Source organism: Vigna unguiculata, chromosome 8, assembly GCF_037176805.1.
Source record: "Vigna unguiculata cultivar grain cowpea cultivar isolate G323 ecotype 2 chromosome 8, ASM3717680v1, whole genome shotgun sequence".
Lineage (NCBI taxonomy): Eukaryota > Viridiplantae > Streptophyta > Magnoliopsida > Fabales > Fabaceae > Vigna > Vigna unguiculata.
Genome location: NC_140799.1, coordinates 41,141,799 through 41,160,081, shown reverse-complemented (window position 1 = coordinate 41,160,081; position 18,283 = coordinate 41,141,799). Strand labels below are relative to the sequence as shown.

The 18,283-nt window shown below is 35.4% G+C and overlaps 5 protein-coding genes and 1 pseudogene across 5 annotated transcripts; 2 read left to right on the top strand and 4 right to left on the bottom strand.

The window, feature by feature from the left end:
• Nucleotides 1-3,710: 3,710 nt before the first annotated feature.
• Nucleotides 3,711-4,720, bottom strand: TIC20-V (TIC 20-v-like protein). Its single transcript, XM_028085934.2, has one exon. The coding sequence runs from the start codon at nt 4,607-4,609 to the stop codon at nt 3,965-3,967; it is 645 nt and encodes a 214-aa protein (XP_027941735.1). The 5' UTR covers nt 4,610-4,720; the 3' UTR covers nt 3,711-3,964.
• A 1,437-nt stretch (nt 4,721-6,157) lies between these two features.
• LOC114193521 (nuclear transcription factor Y subunit B-3 pseudogene) lies at nt 6,158-6,997 on the bottom strand (annotated as a pseudogene).
• A 2,078-nt stretch (nt 6,998-9,075) lies between these two features.
• Nucleotides 9,076-10,845, bottom strand: LOC114193802 (uncharacterized). The gene is made up of 2 exons (XM_028083743.2): nt 10,409-10,845; nt 9,076-10,284 (listed from the first exon to the last, which is right to left on the bottom strand). Exon 2 carries the CDS (start codon nt 9,970-9,972, stop codon nt 9,202-9,204), a length of 771 nt encoding a protein of 256 aa, XP_027939544.2. The 5' UTR covers nt 9,973-10,284; nt 10,409-10,845; the 3' UTR covers nt 9,076-9,201.
• Nucleotides 10,846-12,239: 1,394 nt separating this feature from the next.
• Nucleotides 12,240-14,151, top strand: LOC114194360 (Na-translocating NADH-quinone reductase subunit A). Its single transcript, XM_028084527.2, has 3 exons — nt 12,240-12,509; nt 13,313-13,410; nt 13,520-14,151. Exons 1-3 carry the CDS (start codon nt 12,467-12,469, stop codon nt 13,790-13,792), a joined length of 414 nt encoding a protein of 137 aa, XP_027940328.1. The 5' UTR covers nt 12,240-12,466; the 3' UTR covers nt 13,793-14,151.
• A 121-nt stretch (nt 14,152-14,272) lies between these two features.
• Nucleotides 14,273-16,729, bottom strand: LOC114194358 (Pyridoxal-5'-phosphate-dependent enzyme family protein). Its single transcript, XM_028084526.2, has 6 exons — nt 16,512-16,729; nt 16,368-16,442; nt 16,012-16,155; nt 15,230-15,616; nt 14,906-15,141; nt 14,273-14,758 (listed from the first exon to the last, which is right to left on the bottom strand). Exons 1-6 carry the CDS (start codon nt 16,710-16,712, stop codon nt 14,536-14,538), a joined length of 1,266 nt encoding a protein of 421 aa, XP_027940327.1. The 5' UTR covers nt 16,713-16,729; the 3' UTR covers nt 14,273-14,535.
• A 471-nt stretch (nt 16,730-17,200) lies between these two features.
• LOC114195224 (uncharacterized) lies at nt 17,201-17,795 on the top strand. The gene has a single exon (XM_028085619.2). It carries the CDS (start codon nt 17,315-17,317, stop codon nt 17,609-17,611), a length of 297 nt encoding a protein of 98 aa, XP_027941420.1. The 5' UTR covers nt 17,201-17,314; the 3' UTR covers nt 17,612-17,795.
• Nucleotides 17,796-18,283: the final 488 nt, after the last annotated feature.

Sequence of the window (18,283 nt, the reverse complement as noted above, 5' to 3'; positions counted from 1 at the left end):
CTTTTACAAAAGTGTGTTAGTGTGAATTGTTCGAGTCCGAGATATTTCCGGTTTTAGTCCCTCCAATTATTGAATTTTATTTAAAAGCTTGATATCTCAGTAACCTTTTTATATGTTAGATATTGAAGATATTGAATTCATGTTTACATGATTAAATAACATAACTATTTATCAATTAATATTGCTAGTTGTATATAAAGGTTTTATATTTACATGTTAAATATCACTTATGGATTATCATATGTACTAGTGATAACCTTTTAAATAAAGAGTGAATCCAAAGATTAGATGGTAATGAAAAAATTTAACCATTGTGTAAGGGATAACCATTTTAATTTTAAGAATAACCATTGTGACTAAAATTTATAATAGAAAATATTCTAAATATTTACATTATATTTTAATGATAACCTTCTTTATGCAGAAGAATTAAATATCATGTTAAATATTGGATGAAGAAAGAACATGAAATGACCCATTTTGTAACAAACAGTATTTACAAGGGCCTCCATTTCTAAATAGAGTGCAAACACTTGTTCAATTGCATGTCTACATCACACAGTTTTTAATTATTTTTTAAACGTGTAAAAAAAACAGGTCGTTCTCATCATCCAACAAATTTTGCAAGGATAAGAACAGATCACAGAAGAAATAATGTGACACACGCATAAATTAAGCATCACGAGACATTTTAATTCCGACCAAAATCTTTATGAGGATAATATATGACCGCAATCTGCATGCGATTCTTTTGTCCCCAACATTCTTTGGTTCCAAAGCAGAGTAGTTATCTCGAAGGTTCAGATCGATGATGTCCCTTGTGTTGTTAGAAATGACTTTGCAACTCATGACAATGATGTGAATTCTTGAATAATATGCTCATTGCTTAACTCTGCATTATTGCCTTATCTTAGTCATGTTTTCCATGAGGCTGTACTGTCATTGATAATTTTGTAAAGATAATATATACAAAATAAGGACACATAAGAGATATTATGAAATAAGATGGTTTAAGTGATTCTTGAACTGTGTATATTGCAGACAAAATGGATAGTGTTTAAGGAATAAGGTGAAGACATAGATCCATGATTTTTTCCCATCATTAAGACCATTTAAGTAGCCATAACTTGGACAGGTCTTCCAAATCAGTTAAAGTTTTGGACGAAGTTGAATGCTATGTCAAAAAAGTTAATGTCAAATGATATATGCTTACAAGAATTTATGTTTTTTGTCTTTTCTGCTTTAACATTACATATTTTATCTATCTTTGGATCAGTGCTCTGGTGTAAAAAAAATGATATCATCATGGCGAGGAATTCCATCATGAATGGTAGGACAGCACTTACCTAAGATGAACATAACAAGGTCTAAAAAAGGTCTTAAGGATAGAAAGAGAAGTGAAAAAGCAAGGTTGCAAACTTTATCATCAATTCGTTAGCACATAGTCATGCAAAGTGGAGGACATTAGTGTGTGTTAGTTCAATAACATGATGACAAATGTGCTGCCACCATATCCTATGTGTAGAATAAAGAAAAGCGAAAGATCCAAGACTGTATTGAATCAGGTGCCTGCTAGCAAATGAAAACAGCAAATCCAGAAAAGTTTTTTCCTCTAAAGCTTTTTTGTAAGTTCATCATTGCAATCCCCATCATTGCTTCTTATAAAAGAATTTTCCTAGTCTAAAGCAAGTAAAACATTAAGCTTCAGAGAACAGAAGATGTTTGAAGCAGAGTTTCTGGGAGTTGTAGTTACAGCCCTTTGGTTATTATCAGAGTCCAAATTTGACCTTAAAGCTCATGGGGACGCATTAGCTGATGCCATTCCAACCCCGACAACTTCTTGTGAGAACTGTGCATCACGACCACCTTCTGGTTACCCTATATATGGTGTCTTTCCTCCTCCTCCTCCTCCACCACCACCACCACACAAGACAGGAAAAGGCAAATCCAAGTGTCCTCCAGCTGCAAGTGTTCAGTGTTGTAGCCCTCCAGCTCCTTACACTTTTGGTTATGGTTATGGCTATGGAACTCCAAATCCTTATTATGCCCCTCCTAATCCCTACACCTACGTGCCTTATGGGCAAGCTCGAGGCCCTACTTCTATGATTCTGCCATTTCTAACTCCCCTTATCACTCTTTTTTCTTTTGTATTTCTCCTCTGAATTTGGCTGTTTTTTGTGTTCATAGTCTTAGTGTGATAGGAAATATTAAGGACCGTTTTAGATCAGACATCAGAGATCCTTTTTGGTTGTATAATATCCGATTGTCAATAATTATAGATGACGTTGTAATTACAAATAATGCAGTATAAAATATTATGTAAAATATCTCTTCTAATATTAATGTGATTTCCTCTAAACTGAGTACAAGAAGAAGAAAAAAAAAAGTCACATCTACTGTTATAATTAAGAATTACTTGAAAAATTGAGAATTACACCAATTATACGCGTGTTTTTTTACGTTATTAGAGTAGAGTAATATTAAACAGAGAAAAGAGGAGAGCACATGAGTAGGTATGGTATGGCAGTAAACTATCACCATAAAAGGAGATTAAACTAACTAACTACATAAATGTTTTTTTATATTATCTAATAATAAATTGTCATGTACAACAAAAGTAAGATTAGTGTAATACAGGTGTATAATTCTCATATACAATAAAACTTGGGTTTTTTTTCATCCGAATTTCAGGAGCTTATAATACTTCATCCAAAACTACATAACCAACTAAGTGAGTAAGAATTCCTCTGATATTAAAGATTAAATAACTGCCCTTTATGTGTAATTTTAAAAATAATTATTATAAATCTTATTTTTGTTGTACATCAACGTGAAAAAAAGGTTATATATTCCACTTGAGTAAAACATCTTGAACCTATTTGAGACAACAGATAACTAATGTAAGGGTTGTCAATCCTCAACTTGTTAAGAGTGATGGAACTTTACATTCGCACATCAGAATTCTAAATATAGATTGCTTAAACCCTCTAGGATTATCGTAATCCCACCACCTTGAAGCATTGACACCATCTTGTATCACTCAGAAAAGCTTGTCATATAGATTAAGGAACTAACCAAGTGTTGTCATAAATAATTAAGGAATTCTTACCACTTTCACATTCAAGTCGGCTCACACTCCATCATGACAATTCTACATGTGTTTAAGCTATAAAAGATAGAAGAGGATGGGTAAAATCCAGAAATTGTCTCACAGATTATCCTTTATCAAACAAATACGTTACTGATAAAAAAGAGGTGAGAAACTCATGAAATGCATTGAGATCTACTATAGGGATCTGCGTACTTCAATATTTACTAACTTTTCAAATAACAGCAACATAAAAAATTTGGTCAAGCTTTCAGCAAAAAGCAGAGAAAATCGACATTAATAGTTTAATACCATCCACAGCTGCATGCTGCATTGCTATTTATGTATGCAGCAAACAATTTCTTTTGGTTGCCTTTCCTCCATCATATGTGGAAAAGTTTATCAAATGGATATACCAAAAATATGTACAGAAAAGTATTCTAACATTAGCAAAGTACCTTTATTTGTGGCTCCTCCACCCGTGTGCATAACCATTGTAAAAAAACACTACTCTGAAGTCTGAACTCTCAGATAGCTCAAACTAAAACCTAACAATGTAAGAACTAAGAAGTTAATGTGTCTTTGTGTGCGAAAAACGTGAAAACTGAAAAAATCATAAACATTCAGTAAATCCAGAGAGAAATAACATTGAATTCAATTAAAATGTAGAAAGGGAAGCTTCTCATCGTCTTGCAATAATCCAATCCCGATTTAGAAAGACATACTAGAATCCAGAAATGTAATAAACAACTAAAATGCGTTTCGCAGAAGGTTTCTAGGACAGCTATTAAGGAAGTGAAAAAGCAAACTTTTCCACTACCTAGGCTTAAGTTGCTTTGCTATACAAGTAAATTATGAATAATGGGGGTTGGTGATTCAAAGAACCTGCCTGTCAGCTGCCTCAGCAACAATGGGCAATCTGGGGATTTGACCCACCAAGCACGAAGAAGAACCATAAATCAAGCACACCAAGAGGAAAAAGAACACGGTGCTATCCAAACTCATCATCAAATCCAACCCCAACCCATCTCTGGGATTAAACCCTCTTTCCAAGAGGTCAGGGAAAATCAACAGCACATCAAGGACAATGGCTTGCATAGTGTTGAACCTCACATACCTACTGAAATTGGGGTTTCTCACCACAACAAAATAAAGGGTCAAAAACACTAGGAACCCGTTAAAGGGGAAGCTCTTGAAAACTCTTATTGCAGGGACCAGTGGTTGAATAATGGCCTGAACTGGATAGAACTGAGTGATAACGTACTTTCCATACTGTATGCCATCGAAGAAAGGGTAAAAGTAACAGAGTGCTGAAATCAAACGGTCAGGAACATCGGCAGAGTCACTGCCATTGGATTTGGCCACCACAAGGCTTCTGAGTTGGTGGGGTTTTCTGAATTTCTTTGGGAGAATGTTGAGTGTGAGAAAAGAGGGGTTGACGGAGGAATGCAGAAAGGTGGATTGAAGTGGTTTTTGTGAGAAGCTAGAAGCTACGGGGCAGAGGAAGGTGGAGCAAGCCATGGTTCGACCAAAAGATTCGATTTTGGATACTGTGATGCCAAATGGGGATAGAAGATGAGGAGAGAGAAGAAGATGGACAAGGTTACATAGCGTCACAATCTTTATTATTTCAACAACGATTGGAAAATATCTTTTGCTTCAGTTGGTGAAAAAAATTATAAATATCTTATCTCCTTGGACATAAATAATGGCATTTTTTGTACAATAAACCTTAAACCTCAAATCAACCTGTATTTATAAAATATTTTTATATTATTGTAAGAAGATTTTTTTTTCGTAAAACATAAAATAGATATTTTAGTGCAGTTTTCCCCTTTTCAATTGATTTAAATACCAAGAAAATTCCATTATGTTTTAAATACTATAGTTTTCTTCTCTAGTTTTAACCAAATGAGAAATTAAAAAAGAATGGTGACATCCAAAAATGAAAATAAATATGCAAATAAACAAAAATGATACTCTAATTACTGCTGTATGAATATTAGATTCAATCGATGTTGAATAAAAGAATCGTCCACACAATTACATTAACTTTCTTAATTCATCTTTCCATCGATTTAATTTAAAACACTTCAGTTTAATTTTTACTGTTGAAAAAAAATAAATTAAACAAATGATAAAATATGTAATAAATATAATTACAGTTTATGTATCAAATATTTTGTTTATACTTTGCTTTACATGTAACAATGGTATAAATCTACAAAACTTAATAATTATATTTACGTATTTTAATTCAAATAAATGATAACAAAATACAGCTATAATTTTTTTTTTCATAACTAGATTCAAGTTATATGTTATAATTTTACAAATACTCATAAAAAACGTAATTAATATTATAAAATGTTGATTTATCCAATCGATTTTCGGTTTATTTTAGACTACTTTTTCAACTGTTGCTGAATCAGATATGTTTATGAACGCTCCAAACTGTAATTATCGGTTTTATATTTGATCAAAGGTTGATTAGCCGAAGAAAATGCCAATAAACACAGGATTCCACGTGCAGACGCTACAGTTTTGGGCTTTCTGGGCTGGTAGCAAACCCACGACAACTTCACTAGAAAGCGGTGACGAAAAGTAAGGCCCAAAGAAGATAATGGAACAAGCAAACAAAGGTGACATAAAGTAAAAGTGGCATTTCATGATACATTATAGCAGATATTTTGTGAGAATTGTGGTTTGAATTTGCCTGTGAAGATTGAAATCATTGAGCAAACAGTGATCACTTTACAAATGTTTTGTTGTTTATGTACACATGATTTGGAATGGGGATGGGAGAAGAAAAAGGGATGGTAAATAAATAAACAATGATAACAATAGTGATAAATAATACATATGGTACAAAAATAAATAAATAAATAAGAAAAGATTTAAGAAACACTATAGGGTAGTATGATAGAAATAAACAGTAACAGTAACATCACTAACCCACCCACTCGTCACTGTCTTAACTTTACAGAGTGCGTGAACAACCCATATGAAAAATTCGTTCAATTTTCTTCACTTCACAGTTTAATTAAATAAATTAACGCAAGCCTCCAATTAATTAATGAAGCATTAGTCTTTGTTATGATGATGATGACGATGATGATGAGTCATGCACATGCGGTTTTAGGATTTCAAAAATAATATTAAATAGTAATAAGAAAAAGGAGTGGCAAATGGAGGACCACGTCGATGTATGTGTGTATCTATCTGGGTCTACCAGGGGCAGGATAACTGGGCCCAGGCCCAGGCCCAGTTCCAGGCTTACCCATAACGGGAGCGGCACTCACTTGATGGAACGCGGGGGACCCGTAAACGTGTCCCGGATGATGCATCATGGCGGCGGCGGAGGACGGGGAGTAGTCGTAGCCGCTGACGGAGGAGGCGGCGGCGGCGTCCTTGTCGCGCGCGGCCACGGTCTTCTCTCCCTCGATCTCGCGGAAGCGCTGGAGGTAAATTTTGAGAGGCTCAACGTAGTCCTCGAATCCTAAGGTGGTCATGGCCCACAGAAGGTCATCGCCGTTGATTGTCTTGCGCTTCTCGCGCTGGCACTTGTCGGAAGCTTCGCCGGTAATGAAACTTATGAACTCCGACACGCATTCCTGCACGGTCTCTTTGGCGTCCTTGGAGATCTTGGCGTTCGCCGGCAGAGCCTTTTTCATGATCCTGCTTACGTTGGCGATTGGAAGGAAACGGTCCTGTTCCCGAGGCGATAACTCGCTGAAGCCGCTGTTCCCCGCGTTCTGCGCTCCCCCCGAGTCGTTGTCCGAGTCAGCCATGGACTCAGCACCGATTCCGAAGGCTCAACAAATTCAACACTCTACTCTGCCTTCAGTTGACTTCCAGCGAGAGAGTGAAGAGAAAAAAAATGGAAGAATGGAATGAGCAGGGTCCGTTGGATCAGAGGCTTAATAAGCCTCTATCTGCTGGACACGTGGACCCTTCCTCACCGTTGTTAGTCGATAAGTGTGTGCTTGCACGGAGGGCTTTTTCACCATTGGATTTGACGATGGAGCAACGATCTCCACCGTTGGTTTCGTATCCGCTACATGCTCCACTCTGACTTGGACTGTCTAATCGCCCACTCAGCAATGACTTCAAAACTTTTATCCATGATCTCGTTGCTACTTTCATGCTGATAAAAAAAAAAAGATAAAAGAGTAAATAAAAACAGAAAAAAGAAAAGAAAATGTGGTTACATCAAAATAATAAAAGATTCGACAAAGTTCTATTTTTTCTGTTGGATATCTTGTATTATTCCTTTAAAATTCAAGACTAATATATTATTTTAATTTTTTCTATTGCAAACAAATAATTATTTTCAACAATTTTAAGATTAAAACAAATTTGTAATTAATTATAATTTGGCATTTATTGAGTGTGAGTGTCCACAAGGAAAGGGGTATAATAAATTATTAGAGGTGAATAATTAGTTGTTGGGAAAAGCAGAAGTAGTGGACTGAGTGAATAGGTTTCTTCCATTTGAAGCAAAATTAGATATTCCAAATATCTATCTAAACTCAGAATATAAGACATACATTCCCAAATCATTGCCATGTTGCCATTAAAACACGTTGGAAATTTCTCCCATGTTTTTTCAATACCTACCTACAATATTTATACATGTGAGATATTATAATAATTGAAAAAATTGTTATATTTGCAATGACTATTGTCATGTATTCCTAGAGTAGATAGTACATGAATTTGTTTTTCAAATTTATAATGATTGATCACCCTTGTGGAATAGAGGTGTGTATTGCAATAATATTTTTCAAACATTAAAAGAGTTGACGTAATTTCTAATGTTATTAAAATAAAAAAGAATTTTATGTAAGTTTCTAAAAGAAAAAAAATACAAAGATAATAAATAGGGAATTTTCCAATAATAACCTTGAAAGAGATAGTAGGTAAAAGGCCATGCATGAGGTTGCAAAATAATGAGAAATAGTTTAATGATGGAGAGACATAGGCCTTTAAGGAAATGGATGGCACAAGCTTAGTTATACTTAATGGTGACTTTGCATTGGTCACCCACCAATGCATCATTCCTTTAATGTCATGTCTTTTACCTTTTGTTTCCTATTATTTGCTTTTGGTAAAATAATTATAGGAAGGAAGATGGTAAATAAATTCATTTGTTACAGTGTTTTTTCTATGTTTTTTCTCATTGAAACTTTAGACTAATTTAGTCATTCATCTTTATAAATGTGTTGATTTGGTCATTTTAATCAAATTTTGTTAAGTTTATTTGAAGTTTCAAACGCGTCTTATGATAATATTTGAGTTAGTATTTAAGCGAAAATGAATTAAACGATGTAAACAATTCAAATACTATCATGAGATGCGCTTGAAATGTTAGGTAAATTTAACAAAATCTGGTTAAAATGACTAAATTCATATATTTCTAAAGATGAAAGACTAAATTGGTCAAAAATTTTGAATAATGACCAATTATAAATTTCACTAAAACCTAAAATCTGATGAAAAAAACATATTTATCTATTTAGAAAATAATTTCTGCAGAGTGGATTAAGCGTTAGAACGATAATCAAATGCATAAATTACGGCATCAAGTACTTAAGGCATTTAAACCCACATTTCACTCTTTACGTGCTTTTTATTTTCGTTAACTATTTGTATTTTTTTCTTTCTATGTTTTCTTTTTCTGTGCAGCGAGTCCTTTTCTGGTCGTTAAAAAGCCCAAGTAAACAACGGGTTAATAACCCGTTACCACGCAACTATTTTAATGGTCCACGAATAGCCCATTGCTATTTGCTACTCCACAATGCTATTTGAACCCATTCAGTCTTGTGAAGGATAATCTAATACATATTATTAGATTCAAGAAAAATAAGTTCCTTTTCTAGCAATATAAGAAAACAGAGTTCAGCATTAAAAACACACTATTTTTAATATTTTAAAAATATTTTAAAATTAATGTTCATCGATGTCTATGGAAAGCAAAGCAGAGAAACCAGAGAAAAAACATCGTTTCAAGAATTCTGCTGACCATAATAATACATTAGATTGGCAAAATAGAACAAAATTATGCTAAACTTCAAGACAAAAATTAGTATTAATCGAAAACAACGATTTCCTCAACAAACCAACTCCTTCTCCAATCTCAAATCTTGGTGTTTTGTGGATCCCTTGTAGATATCAATCTCAATTAGGTTTTCATCCTCATTCATCTCATTAATTTCTGCCAAGAGCTCTGTGAAACCTTGCTGTTTGAAAAAACATTCTGGCCACAACTCTGAAAAGTGGTTGTTTGGAAGTTTGATTTCAATCAAGCCATCCTCATCCTCATCATAATCATCACTATCAAACGCCAAGTTATCAGATATACCAAGATTTTGATTTCTACAGTGACGAATCTCAGTACTCTCTTCACTCATGGTTGAGCTGGTGTTGCTTTCAGAATCAGATGGAAGTGAAGTATCTGACTTTGGATCAGCTTGTTGCTCATACTCCTCAGCAATGAGTTCAAAGCCTTTATCAGTGATGTTTCTGCTTTCACTATCTAATAAAAACGAGGACTCTGACTTTGCTTCAACTTGGTTCTGAGCAGTTTCACTTTGTTGGGTTGTAATATCTCCTAATGAAAGCTCTATTTCCAATTTCTTCTGGTTATATTGGACGAGATTTTCATGTAAGAACCCTTTTTTCTTTGTCATTGTGACAAGAAACATGGTAGATAGAAGAGCAATCAGTAGGGTGAGAAGGGAAGGAGAGGATTCAGAAAGTGAAAAGAAAATGAAAAGTGAAAATAGAATGACAAGAACCAGAATGATTGGTGACAATAAACTGCAAAAATTTGAACACAGCTTGTGACAGATCTGTTGCTTTGTTACTTTCACCATGATCATTCGCTAAGGAGGAAATTTTTTAGCTTTTCAATGACAAGAAGACTCGTAAGATCATGATCAGAACCCCAAAGAAAAAAAACAAGTTCTTTTTCATCAAACCTGGTAAGGGTGATGTGTGGTGATGTCTGGTTCTTGGAAGATCAAGTTCAAACCAAGTTGTTTCTTCTATTTTTCTCTGACATGAAACCTTTTATTATTCATTATCTGCATCTGATTCTCTTGGAGATAGCAAAGCTGTTTGTTTTCCGAGAATATTTACAACCTCAAAGCCTTGGACTTGTCGAATGCATGTGCAAGAACATGGCTTGATACCTGACCCAAGAAAACAATTTGATCAAATCAATGGATAATGTGCTGAACAAGGACCTTGCTTCTCCCTCTATTTCACTCACAACATCACAACAAAACAAAACCCATTTGCAGAAACCCAACACACCGAATCAGGAAACTACAGATTTCTCCAAAGAACACTTCTTTATGGGTGTTCCTTTCTTGAGACACTTCCCCAGATGACATTTTTCCGTACTAGATTTCCATCACTTGCATCAAACAAACCTTTGATTTGGTATCAGTGTAACTTTTTGCTTCAATGAAATTTGAGTATGAATATGATGACAGGTTGACAAAAACTCCCCGGCAAACACAACTACAATTCTTAATAAACTAAGACACATTAAATAAGCAATCAGCAATGTTTTGTAATTAATGATTTATCCACTTTCTACTATTGTTACCTAGGTTCATTATACATACAAAAGTAATTGTCCTCAAAGTTCTTTTCTGCTTCTGCATGTCATGCTCATGCAGACTTTAATGGAGTGGAGGCCCCATTACAGAAGATATCTATAACATTGTCAGCTACTCTCCATTCCTTTTCTGTTCCACACTATATCAGCTATCAGTACTACCAACTGGTTCCAATGTTCATTGGTACAATACAAGACTTTTAAAAGTACAAAAAATCTCACATCAATGTATAATACTGTAATATATAATAAGTAAAATATAATCATCATCTAGTTTTGAGATATTGAGTTAGGTATAACTTGACTAGGTAAAAAAAAAGAGTAGGTTGAGTAATTTAGCAGCTACATGCCTAGATTTTGTTCTCAATTAGATAAATCTAATACTAGTTGTTACCTTGATTTGTAAAAGATATGAAACTATAGATACCAGAGTATTTAGCATAATCAAACAATATCATAAATGTGAAATGTACGTGTCAGCTTTTTCACTCTTTTCTACCTTTTTATGCAACTCTTAGCCTTAATCCCTCTCATTATCATTTGCTCGTGCCAACGCAGAAATGATGGTATAGAAAATGAAGAACAACAGACAAGAAAGACGTGGAAACAGAGGCCATTCACAAAAAGACATCGCATTGATCAAATGCTTTTTCGTGACCTTTATTTGATTGTGTTTCTTGGTGGGAAATCTTGTGGATTATTATGCCTTCTCCTCAATGATTATTGTTCTTGACATTTTTAAAAGTCTCTCACTTTTTATCATTATATTATGCCTTAATTCAAGTAAATTGAGTGCTATTAGTTTTTAATTCTAATATATGGTTGAGATAAGTGTCTAAATTACTAAATAAATTTTAATTTGAAATGTATGTCATGATAAAAAAAATGATTATTGGTGTAAAATAGAGAGGCATAACTCTACAAATATATTTAAAAGTAATATAATTAGTTCAATTAAAACGAATCACTCTATAATTGTTTCACAGTGACTTTGTAACGTGAATAATTAAATAATATTGAAACTAAAAATAAGGATATATTAGTATTGATTGTATTCCAATTTGGAATATGTGAATTTGATATTTTAAATTATATAAAAAAACCATATTTGAAATTTCATTACGCGGAACTATATTTCAAATTATGTAATAAGATTGTTCTTTTTAATAAATTGGAAGGAGTTATAATAACACGAATATATTGGTCATGGAAATGAGAGAAGAATATAAAAAAGGTGTGAAAAGGAAAATATTATATTAAAGTTATAACAAAATATTTTTTTTTCATTTTGAATATTGATTAGGAATTAAAATACAAGAAGGGCAGCTTCTATAAAAATGACCTAATATAAAATATTTGCGAATCTTTTCTTTAATAAATTGTCAATCATCCAACCAAAAAAAGAAAAAAAAAAACAAGCATATGCTCTGAGGAATCCCATTCGAGAATGTCAATGACAAAACTACCCTTTAGCAGTGGAGAACTTCAGTCCAATCTCTATACAATTTTGCCCCAAATCAAAGGGGTAATTCAGGTACGCGATCAAACGCGCACAGTGAAACCCTAGAGTTGGGGTTTAATTGCCCTCTCAATTTCCTCCACAAAGAAAGCATCTTCAATCACTCGATCGATTGATTATTAACGTAATATTCTATCTCGAGATTTGTGTTGGTGAAATTTTGGGTGTTCTCTCTTCAACCGGGCTTCATCGCCCAGTGTGCGTTCAAATCCATGGTCGTCAGTTTACGATGGACCCCTCTTCTCAGATTCAACAACAAGAAGACGAGTGGGGTATGCCATTTTTTCCCTTCAATTTTTGTCCTTTTTGGTTCTGGACGACACCACCGGGAACAATGAACGAGGGTAGAAAAAAAAAGAGGATCTTTTTGAGGTTGTTTTTGTGTTGTGTGCTTTCTTCTATTTCTTCTAGGGGTGGGGTTTTACTGATGGATTTGTAAATGGAGGGTTTTTAGATTGTTGAAGATGGCAAGGATGATTTGTTTCTGCGTTAGTGTCGGATTGAATCTTATTGATATATTGAATCTATATGGATCTTATTTGAATCACAACGCAAAAATTTTGAAATTGGATTGGTTATTATTGTTGTTAATTAATTCGCTGTTCTAGTTTTTGGGGTTGTCATCTTTTCTGATGTTTTTTTCTTTCTGGGGCCATTGCCTGTGGCGCTCGGTGCTTATCTTAGGATCACATCCGTGTGGAATGCTTATAGGTCCATCTTAATTTGATATCCTGCTGATTCAATTTGTTAATGCTGTTTTTTTAAAGTAAATTGGGGGCATTTATTTTGGATTGAAATCGTGTCCTCGCATACAGAGAATTCTAGCACTGAATTAGGTTTATTATTATTTGTTCTTTATGTTTATTCTTGCGGATGAATATGTTTTAAGTTTTTGTGATTTATTGTGCTGTACGTTTGCAATGAAAATGAACAACTCTGTGACTGTCTTGGGAGATTTTTACTCACTGACTATGGAATAGTTCTTTCTTTCCTGAGATGGATGCATCTTAACACATAACTTCTTCGGGTAAAAAATGCATTTGATTTTTAATGGGTGGACTCTTTTTTGTCGTAGACACTGATGGATTTGTGATTCCAAGTTTGGGAATTGGAGACTCTGATCAAAGTAAACCTCATGTTCCTAATGTAGAATCTTCGAATTCTGCATCAAAGGTTAGCTCAAGAAAATATTCTTATTGGAGACTATAATTTTCTGGTTTAAGTCTTTGATGATACTGAGTGCGTAGACAATCTGAATGCTAATTACTTTAGTTTGTTGTAGGCGAAGAAGGAAGAGAACATCTATCTGGGCCCACACGGAGCACCTCCTTCACTAGCAAAACAGCAAGAACTAAATTCTTCTAACCGGAAGCAGAGGCTGAAGCAAAAACTGAAAGAAGCTGACAAGAGAAATGGTGGGACGGGTAGGGAGAACAAGGTGGATAATCTGAGGGAGCTTGTGGGTGGGGGCAAAGGAAGTCCGAACTCGGTAAAGGGATCCCCCAGAGACTGGTTAGATCCACATTGCCAAGAATCTCAGTTTGAGAGAAGGTAATGCATTGGAGATTTTGGTGTCTGTCTTTGGACTATTTTTTCTTGAAGATTGTCCACTTTAGGCACCTTTTGTTATACAGTTTGATGCTCGAGACACCCAATTTGGGAGGTTATGTACCATGATAATAAATTTATCACTTAGGGTATGTTTGGAAATGTGATAGGGTGGTGTTGAAGAGAAGTTTTGTACTTTTCAATTTATTGTACGAAGGTTGAGTTGAATGGCATTGTAATCCAAACACACTCTTAGAAGATTGTAGTCCAAACACTCACTTAGAAGGTTGAGATGGATGGAATTGTAATCCAATCACACTCTTAGTCGATTGATAATAAAGATCTTGTGCCGCACAGTAAACTGTAGCTATCTGTGGGAATGGACTTGACACCTTTATCTCAATATTGCCTATTAATGCAGACCAAAGAAAAATATTAAGGTGTTAATGAATTTCCTTAAGTCATATTAGATTCTGAATCCAACTCATGGGAGAAATAGTAAGTATTACTGATAAAAAAAATTAACAGTTCTCACTTTGAATACCTTGTCATCACGGTAGAGTTTACAAAAGTTTGGAGACTTCTAATTACAAGTCTTCCAACGAATGACATACCTCTCCCAGTTCTAACTATCTATATCAATCACTACAATACCCTCAGTTCTAACTTCTAAGTGGTCACCGCCATCCAAGGCAGGCGTTAAGCACTTACCCAGTGGCATTAAAAATTCAAAACTCTGAGGAAACCTATTCATTCAATGCCTAAGAACTCCAATCCAGCTGCTTTCGGTGTCAAACCCAGCTCAGACAAGTATTCAGCATTATAGAACTTGCTCAAATGTCTCATTCCACTATCGCAGAGTATGGTCACAATGGTATGGCCAGGGCCAATTGCCTGTGCTACTCTAACTGCTCCGACACAGTTCATTGCAGATGAACTCCCGAGGAAGAGTCCATCGTTCTTCAAAAGAAACCTGATACATACATAAAAAACGATAGTGGTAACAAGTTCAGGCATCATTTCATGTAATCATTCTTCTGGTTGAGACACTTAAAATAAAAGAATAAACAAATGTCAAAAATAAGAAAAGTGGGAAGCCAACAACAGAGTAAGTAACAACCTAGCCATTTCAACAGCCTCCCTATCGGTACCTCTAAAGGCGCCATTAAGTTTTACCATCGCAAAATTCTTTGTTATCCTGTTAATTCCAATTCCTTCAGTTATAGTGTCAAATGGATTCTTGAGTCTTTTTCCTTCAGCCTCCTCTTTGGTGTACATCACTCCCCGAGTTACCTTATTATACAAACCAGAACCTGGAGGATCTACGAGGAAGCATTTGATTTCTGGATTCTTTTCCTGTTGAGCATGGGACAAGAAATATGTCAGACAACTTTCACACCCAAAGTGGCATCTAAAAAGTGGAGGAAAGTGTGCCGTGGCGAACCTGAAGAAACGTAGAAACACCAGCCACAGTGCCACCAGTGCCTGCTGCTGCAACAAATGCGTCTAACTTTCCATTGGTCTGTTCCCAAATCTCAGGCCCTGTACCCTGGTAATGGGCCCTGAAGTTCGCTAAGTTTTCAAACTGATCTGCAAAAAACCCACCTTGGCAGTCACTAGGAAACAGAGAGCTATAATGGTACCCATCAGATTCATAACCATTTATTTTCGCAGTGTCCTTGTCATTCAGTTGTAAATTTTTCGGTTTCAGCGCAAACTCATTTGCTTCAGATGCCCGTCTTCTTGCGATATTTACAAAATGGTCTTTGTGAGTAATGGACACTGGTCGCACTCTTTCAACAGTTGCCCCAAGGGCTTCAAGTATTTGAGACTGAAGATTGATCCAAGCAAGACAATCATCAATCAGATACAAAAACTTACGAGAAATTATTAAAAGGTATGGTACTAATCACCACATAACATGCGTGGTAGTCTCCGACAATCTAAGGTGATATTCAATAACTACTTACGTATAAGTTGTTTACATAATTAAAAGGAAAATAAGGTTAAACGGTTTCAATATAATCTATAAGCTGCTTTCACAAGAAATCCTGCACAGCTAATTGAAAGAAGAAAACAACATGTAAACATATCACAAGCTCTCCGAATAAGCTGTACACAAGTTCTTCTAAACTAAACGGGAAAAAAAAATGGTCAAACCTTCGAAGTTCAGTACTAGATTGATTATCAGACTTGCTGGATTGCATTACAATAATTATAAAATACCTTCTCAATGGCAGCATCATCTGGTATAACCACGTGGGCCTTGCACCCATAGGCAGGAGCAACAGTAGCAATGCTAATGGCAGTACTTCCAGCACTCCCTTCAGTAACTATTCCACCTGGACGTAGCTGGCCAGATTCCAGAGCCTGCGCAATCAACCATAGAGAAAATCTTCAGACTGATACGTATATGTAATCAGATTGATAAATTTGACATTCAACCCCAACGAAACAAGGAAAAAGATAAATAAATAGAGAGTAGTGAGAAATTGATAAGATGATGAACCGAAGCTTTGAAAATTGTATGGAAAACAGTGACTAATAGCACACGCGAATGATTGAAACTACTTCGAATTAACCTCTTGAATTATTTGAAGAGCAACACGGTCCTTGACGCTGCCTCCGGGATTCAAGAACTCGCACTTGCCGAGAATCTGAGGAGAAATTGGTGGTTAACGGAATGAATTGGTAAAGATAATAGATGAGCAGAGATAGATAGTTACTTGACAGCCAGTGGCGGCGGAGAGACTGTTGATCCGAATGAGAGGGGTGTTACCGATGGCCTCCACGAGCCCGTTCTTCCTTGATATGTTCTTCTTCTTGGAGCGGCGGTCACAGATGAAATAGGTGGTGAGAGCGACTGAGATGAAGATTGCGACACCAACACCAACGGCGCCTGCGCCTCTCGCTGCCACCGGCGCCATTTTTTCCTTTCCACCCTGTGTTTCTCTGCTCCACAACCGCCATTCCCAACACCACAAACAAAATCAAAGTTATTGGGCTTTCTCTCATGCTTGGACCACCCTTTTCTCCTGGCCCATTTACAATGACACTCCCCTAACTTGCTCCTGCACCTTCGTATTCTTCGCGCACTGTCTTTTTAACAACGAAATTGAATTTTTAAAATTTTTACCCTTAAAAATAAATATTTTCTTAAATGTGTAACAAAGCTGTTAGATTTTTAAATTTAACTTTTAATTATTTCGAATTATTAAAAAGAGAGAGAGATTTTCAAAATCTTATTCTTATTCACTCAATCCAATTTAACACCCTAAGGAAATATATTTGACTGGACTTAATTTAATTTAAAAATATATATAAATCTAACCCAATATGTTTTTTAACAGGTTGAATTATATTAATATTAAAATTGTAATGAATGTACGTTAGTGTTGTATCTTTAAAACATAGAAATTGCAATGAATGTACGTTAGTGTCCCTTCTCGCTTGAAAGTTCGAAAAATCAACCAAACAAACACTTTTGTCTGAGAGAGTTTCTCTCTGCAACACCTTGCACATCATTCCCATGGAGATCCAAGAGAAGTTGTTAAAGTTCAGATACCATTTTCTCGGGGCACTTCTCTTCTGTCTCACGCTCTTCTCTCTCACACTCATGGCTCCAAGATTCATCACTCTCTTGGCCTATTTCTGGCCACTCTTCCTCTCCACTGCTCTAGTCTTTGCCCTAGTTTTCTTCATCGCCAAGACTTCCCCTTTACCCTCCTCCGACGCCACTTCCCTCCACAGCGCCGGCCAAGGGCTCCTCGATTACGTCGCCGGCCACCATGACCCGCCCTTCGACACTCGCCACAAGTCTGACTAATCAAGGTTAGGTAAACACACACTGCTCCTTCATTATCTAACGCCCATTTATTTTCTTCTTTTTTCTTCTTTCATTCAAATGTCGATTAATTGAAGAAAGGAGACAGTCTTGTAATTTACGTTTTGTGGTTTTTAAGAATAATAGTTATGTCTTGATGGACCGTTTAACGGTTGGGTCGTGTCAATTAACGTTGTAACTCTCTCTCTCTCTCTCTTGTTTCGAAAATTGTTTTTGCAGAAAAAACGGTGCTGCTATGGCAGTGTTTTTAGATTTTGTTGACAGTGATGGTGAAGTGAAGGATGAGAAGTGGCGTACATGTTGATGAAATTCAAATAATGCTTAGGTCGCCAACGCGAAACTTTGTTGTTTTCCGTCACCGATCGGTGTATACAATTTTGTTGCTTTATTACATCACTCTTCTCTATGAGTTACTCTTTCTGATTTGACTAAACAATTTACGGTGAGAGTTTCTTACACAAATTTGTTTAGAAACATTATCTGGACAGGTGTGGAACTGTCGTTGTCGAACAGTGTGGATAGGTTCAAAACAGTTACGTCAAGTTAAAAAATATTGATTAAGGATTTCACTTTATGTCAATTATTTTTAACAGTAGTTGTTTATCAGAAATAATATAATATATTATCGTTCTGATTGTATAAAGGAAAAGGAAA

Coding starts and splice junctions, on each gene's coding strand:
- TIC20-V (XM_028085934.2), bottom strand. CDS start 4,609: ATGGCTTGCTCCACCTTCCTCTGCCCCGTAGCTTCTAGCTTCTCACAA.
- LOC114193802 (XM_028083743.2), bottom strand. CDS start 9,972: ATGATCATGGTGAAAGTAACAAAGCAACAGATCTGTCACAAGCTGTGT.
- LOC114194360 (XM_028084527.2), top strand. CDS start 12,467: ATGGACCCCTCTTCTCAGATTCAACAACAAGAAGACGAGTGGG. Junction 12,510..13,312: donor ACAACAAGAAGACGAGTGGG/GTATGCCATTTT, acceptor TTTTTGTCGTAG/ACACTGATGGATTTGTGATT. Junction 13,411..13,519: donor CTTCGAATTCTGCATCAAAG/GTTAGCTCAAGA, acceptor AGTTTGTTGTAG/GCGAAGAAGGAAGAGAACAT.
- LOC114194358 (XM_028084526.2), bottom strand. CDS start 16,712: ATGGCGCCGGTGGCAGCGAGAGGCGCAGGCGCCGTTGGTGTTGGTGTC. Junction 16,443..16,511: donor CCGCCGCCACTGGCTGTCAA/GTAACTATCTAT, acceptor ATTTCTCCTCAG/ATTCTCGGCAAGTGCGAGTT. Junction 15,142..15,229: donor GTGTTTCTACGTTTCTTCAG/GTTCGCCACGGC, acceptor CATGCTCAACAG/GAAAAGAATCCAGAAATCAA.
- LOC114195224 (XM_028085619.2), top strand. CDS start 17,315: ATGGAGATCCAAGAGAAGTTGTTAAAGTTCAGATACCATTTTCTCGGG.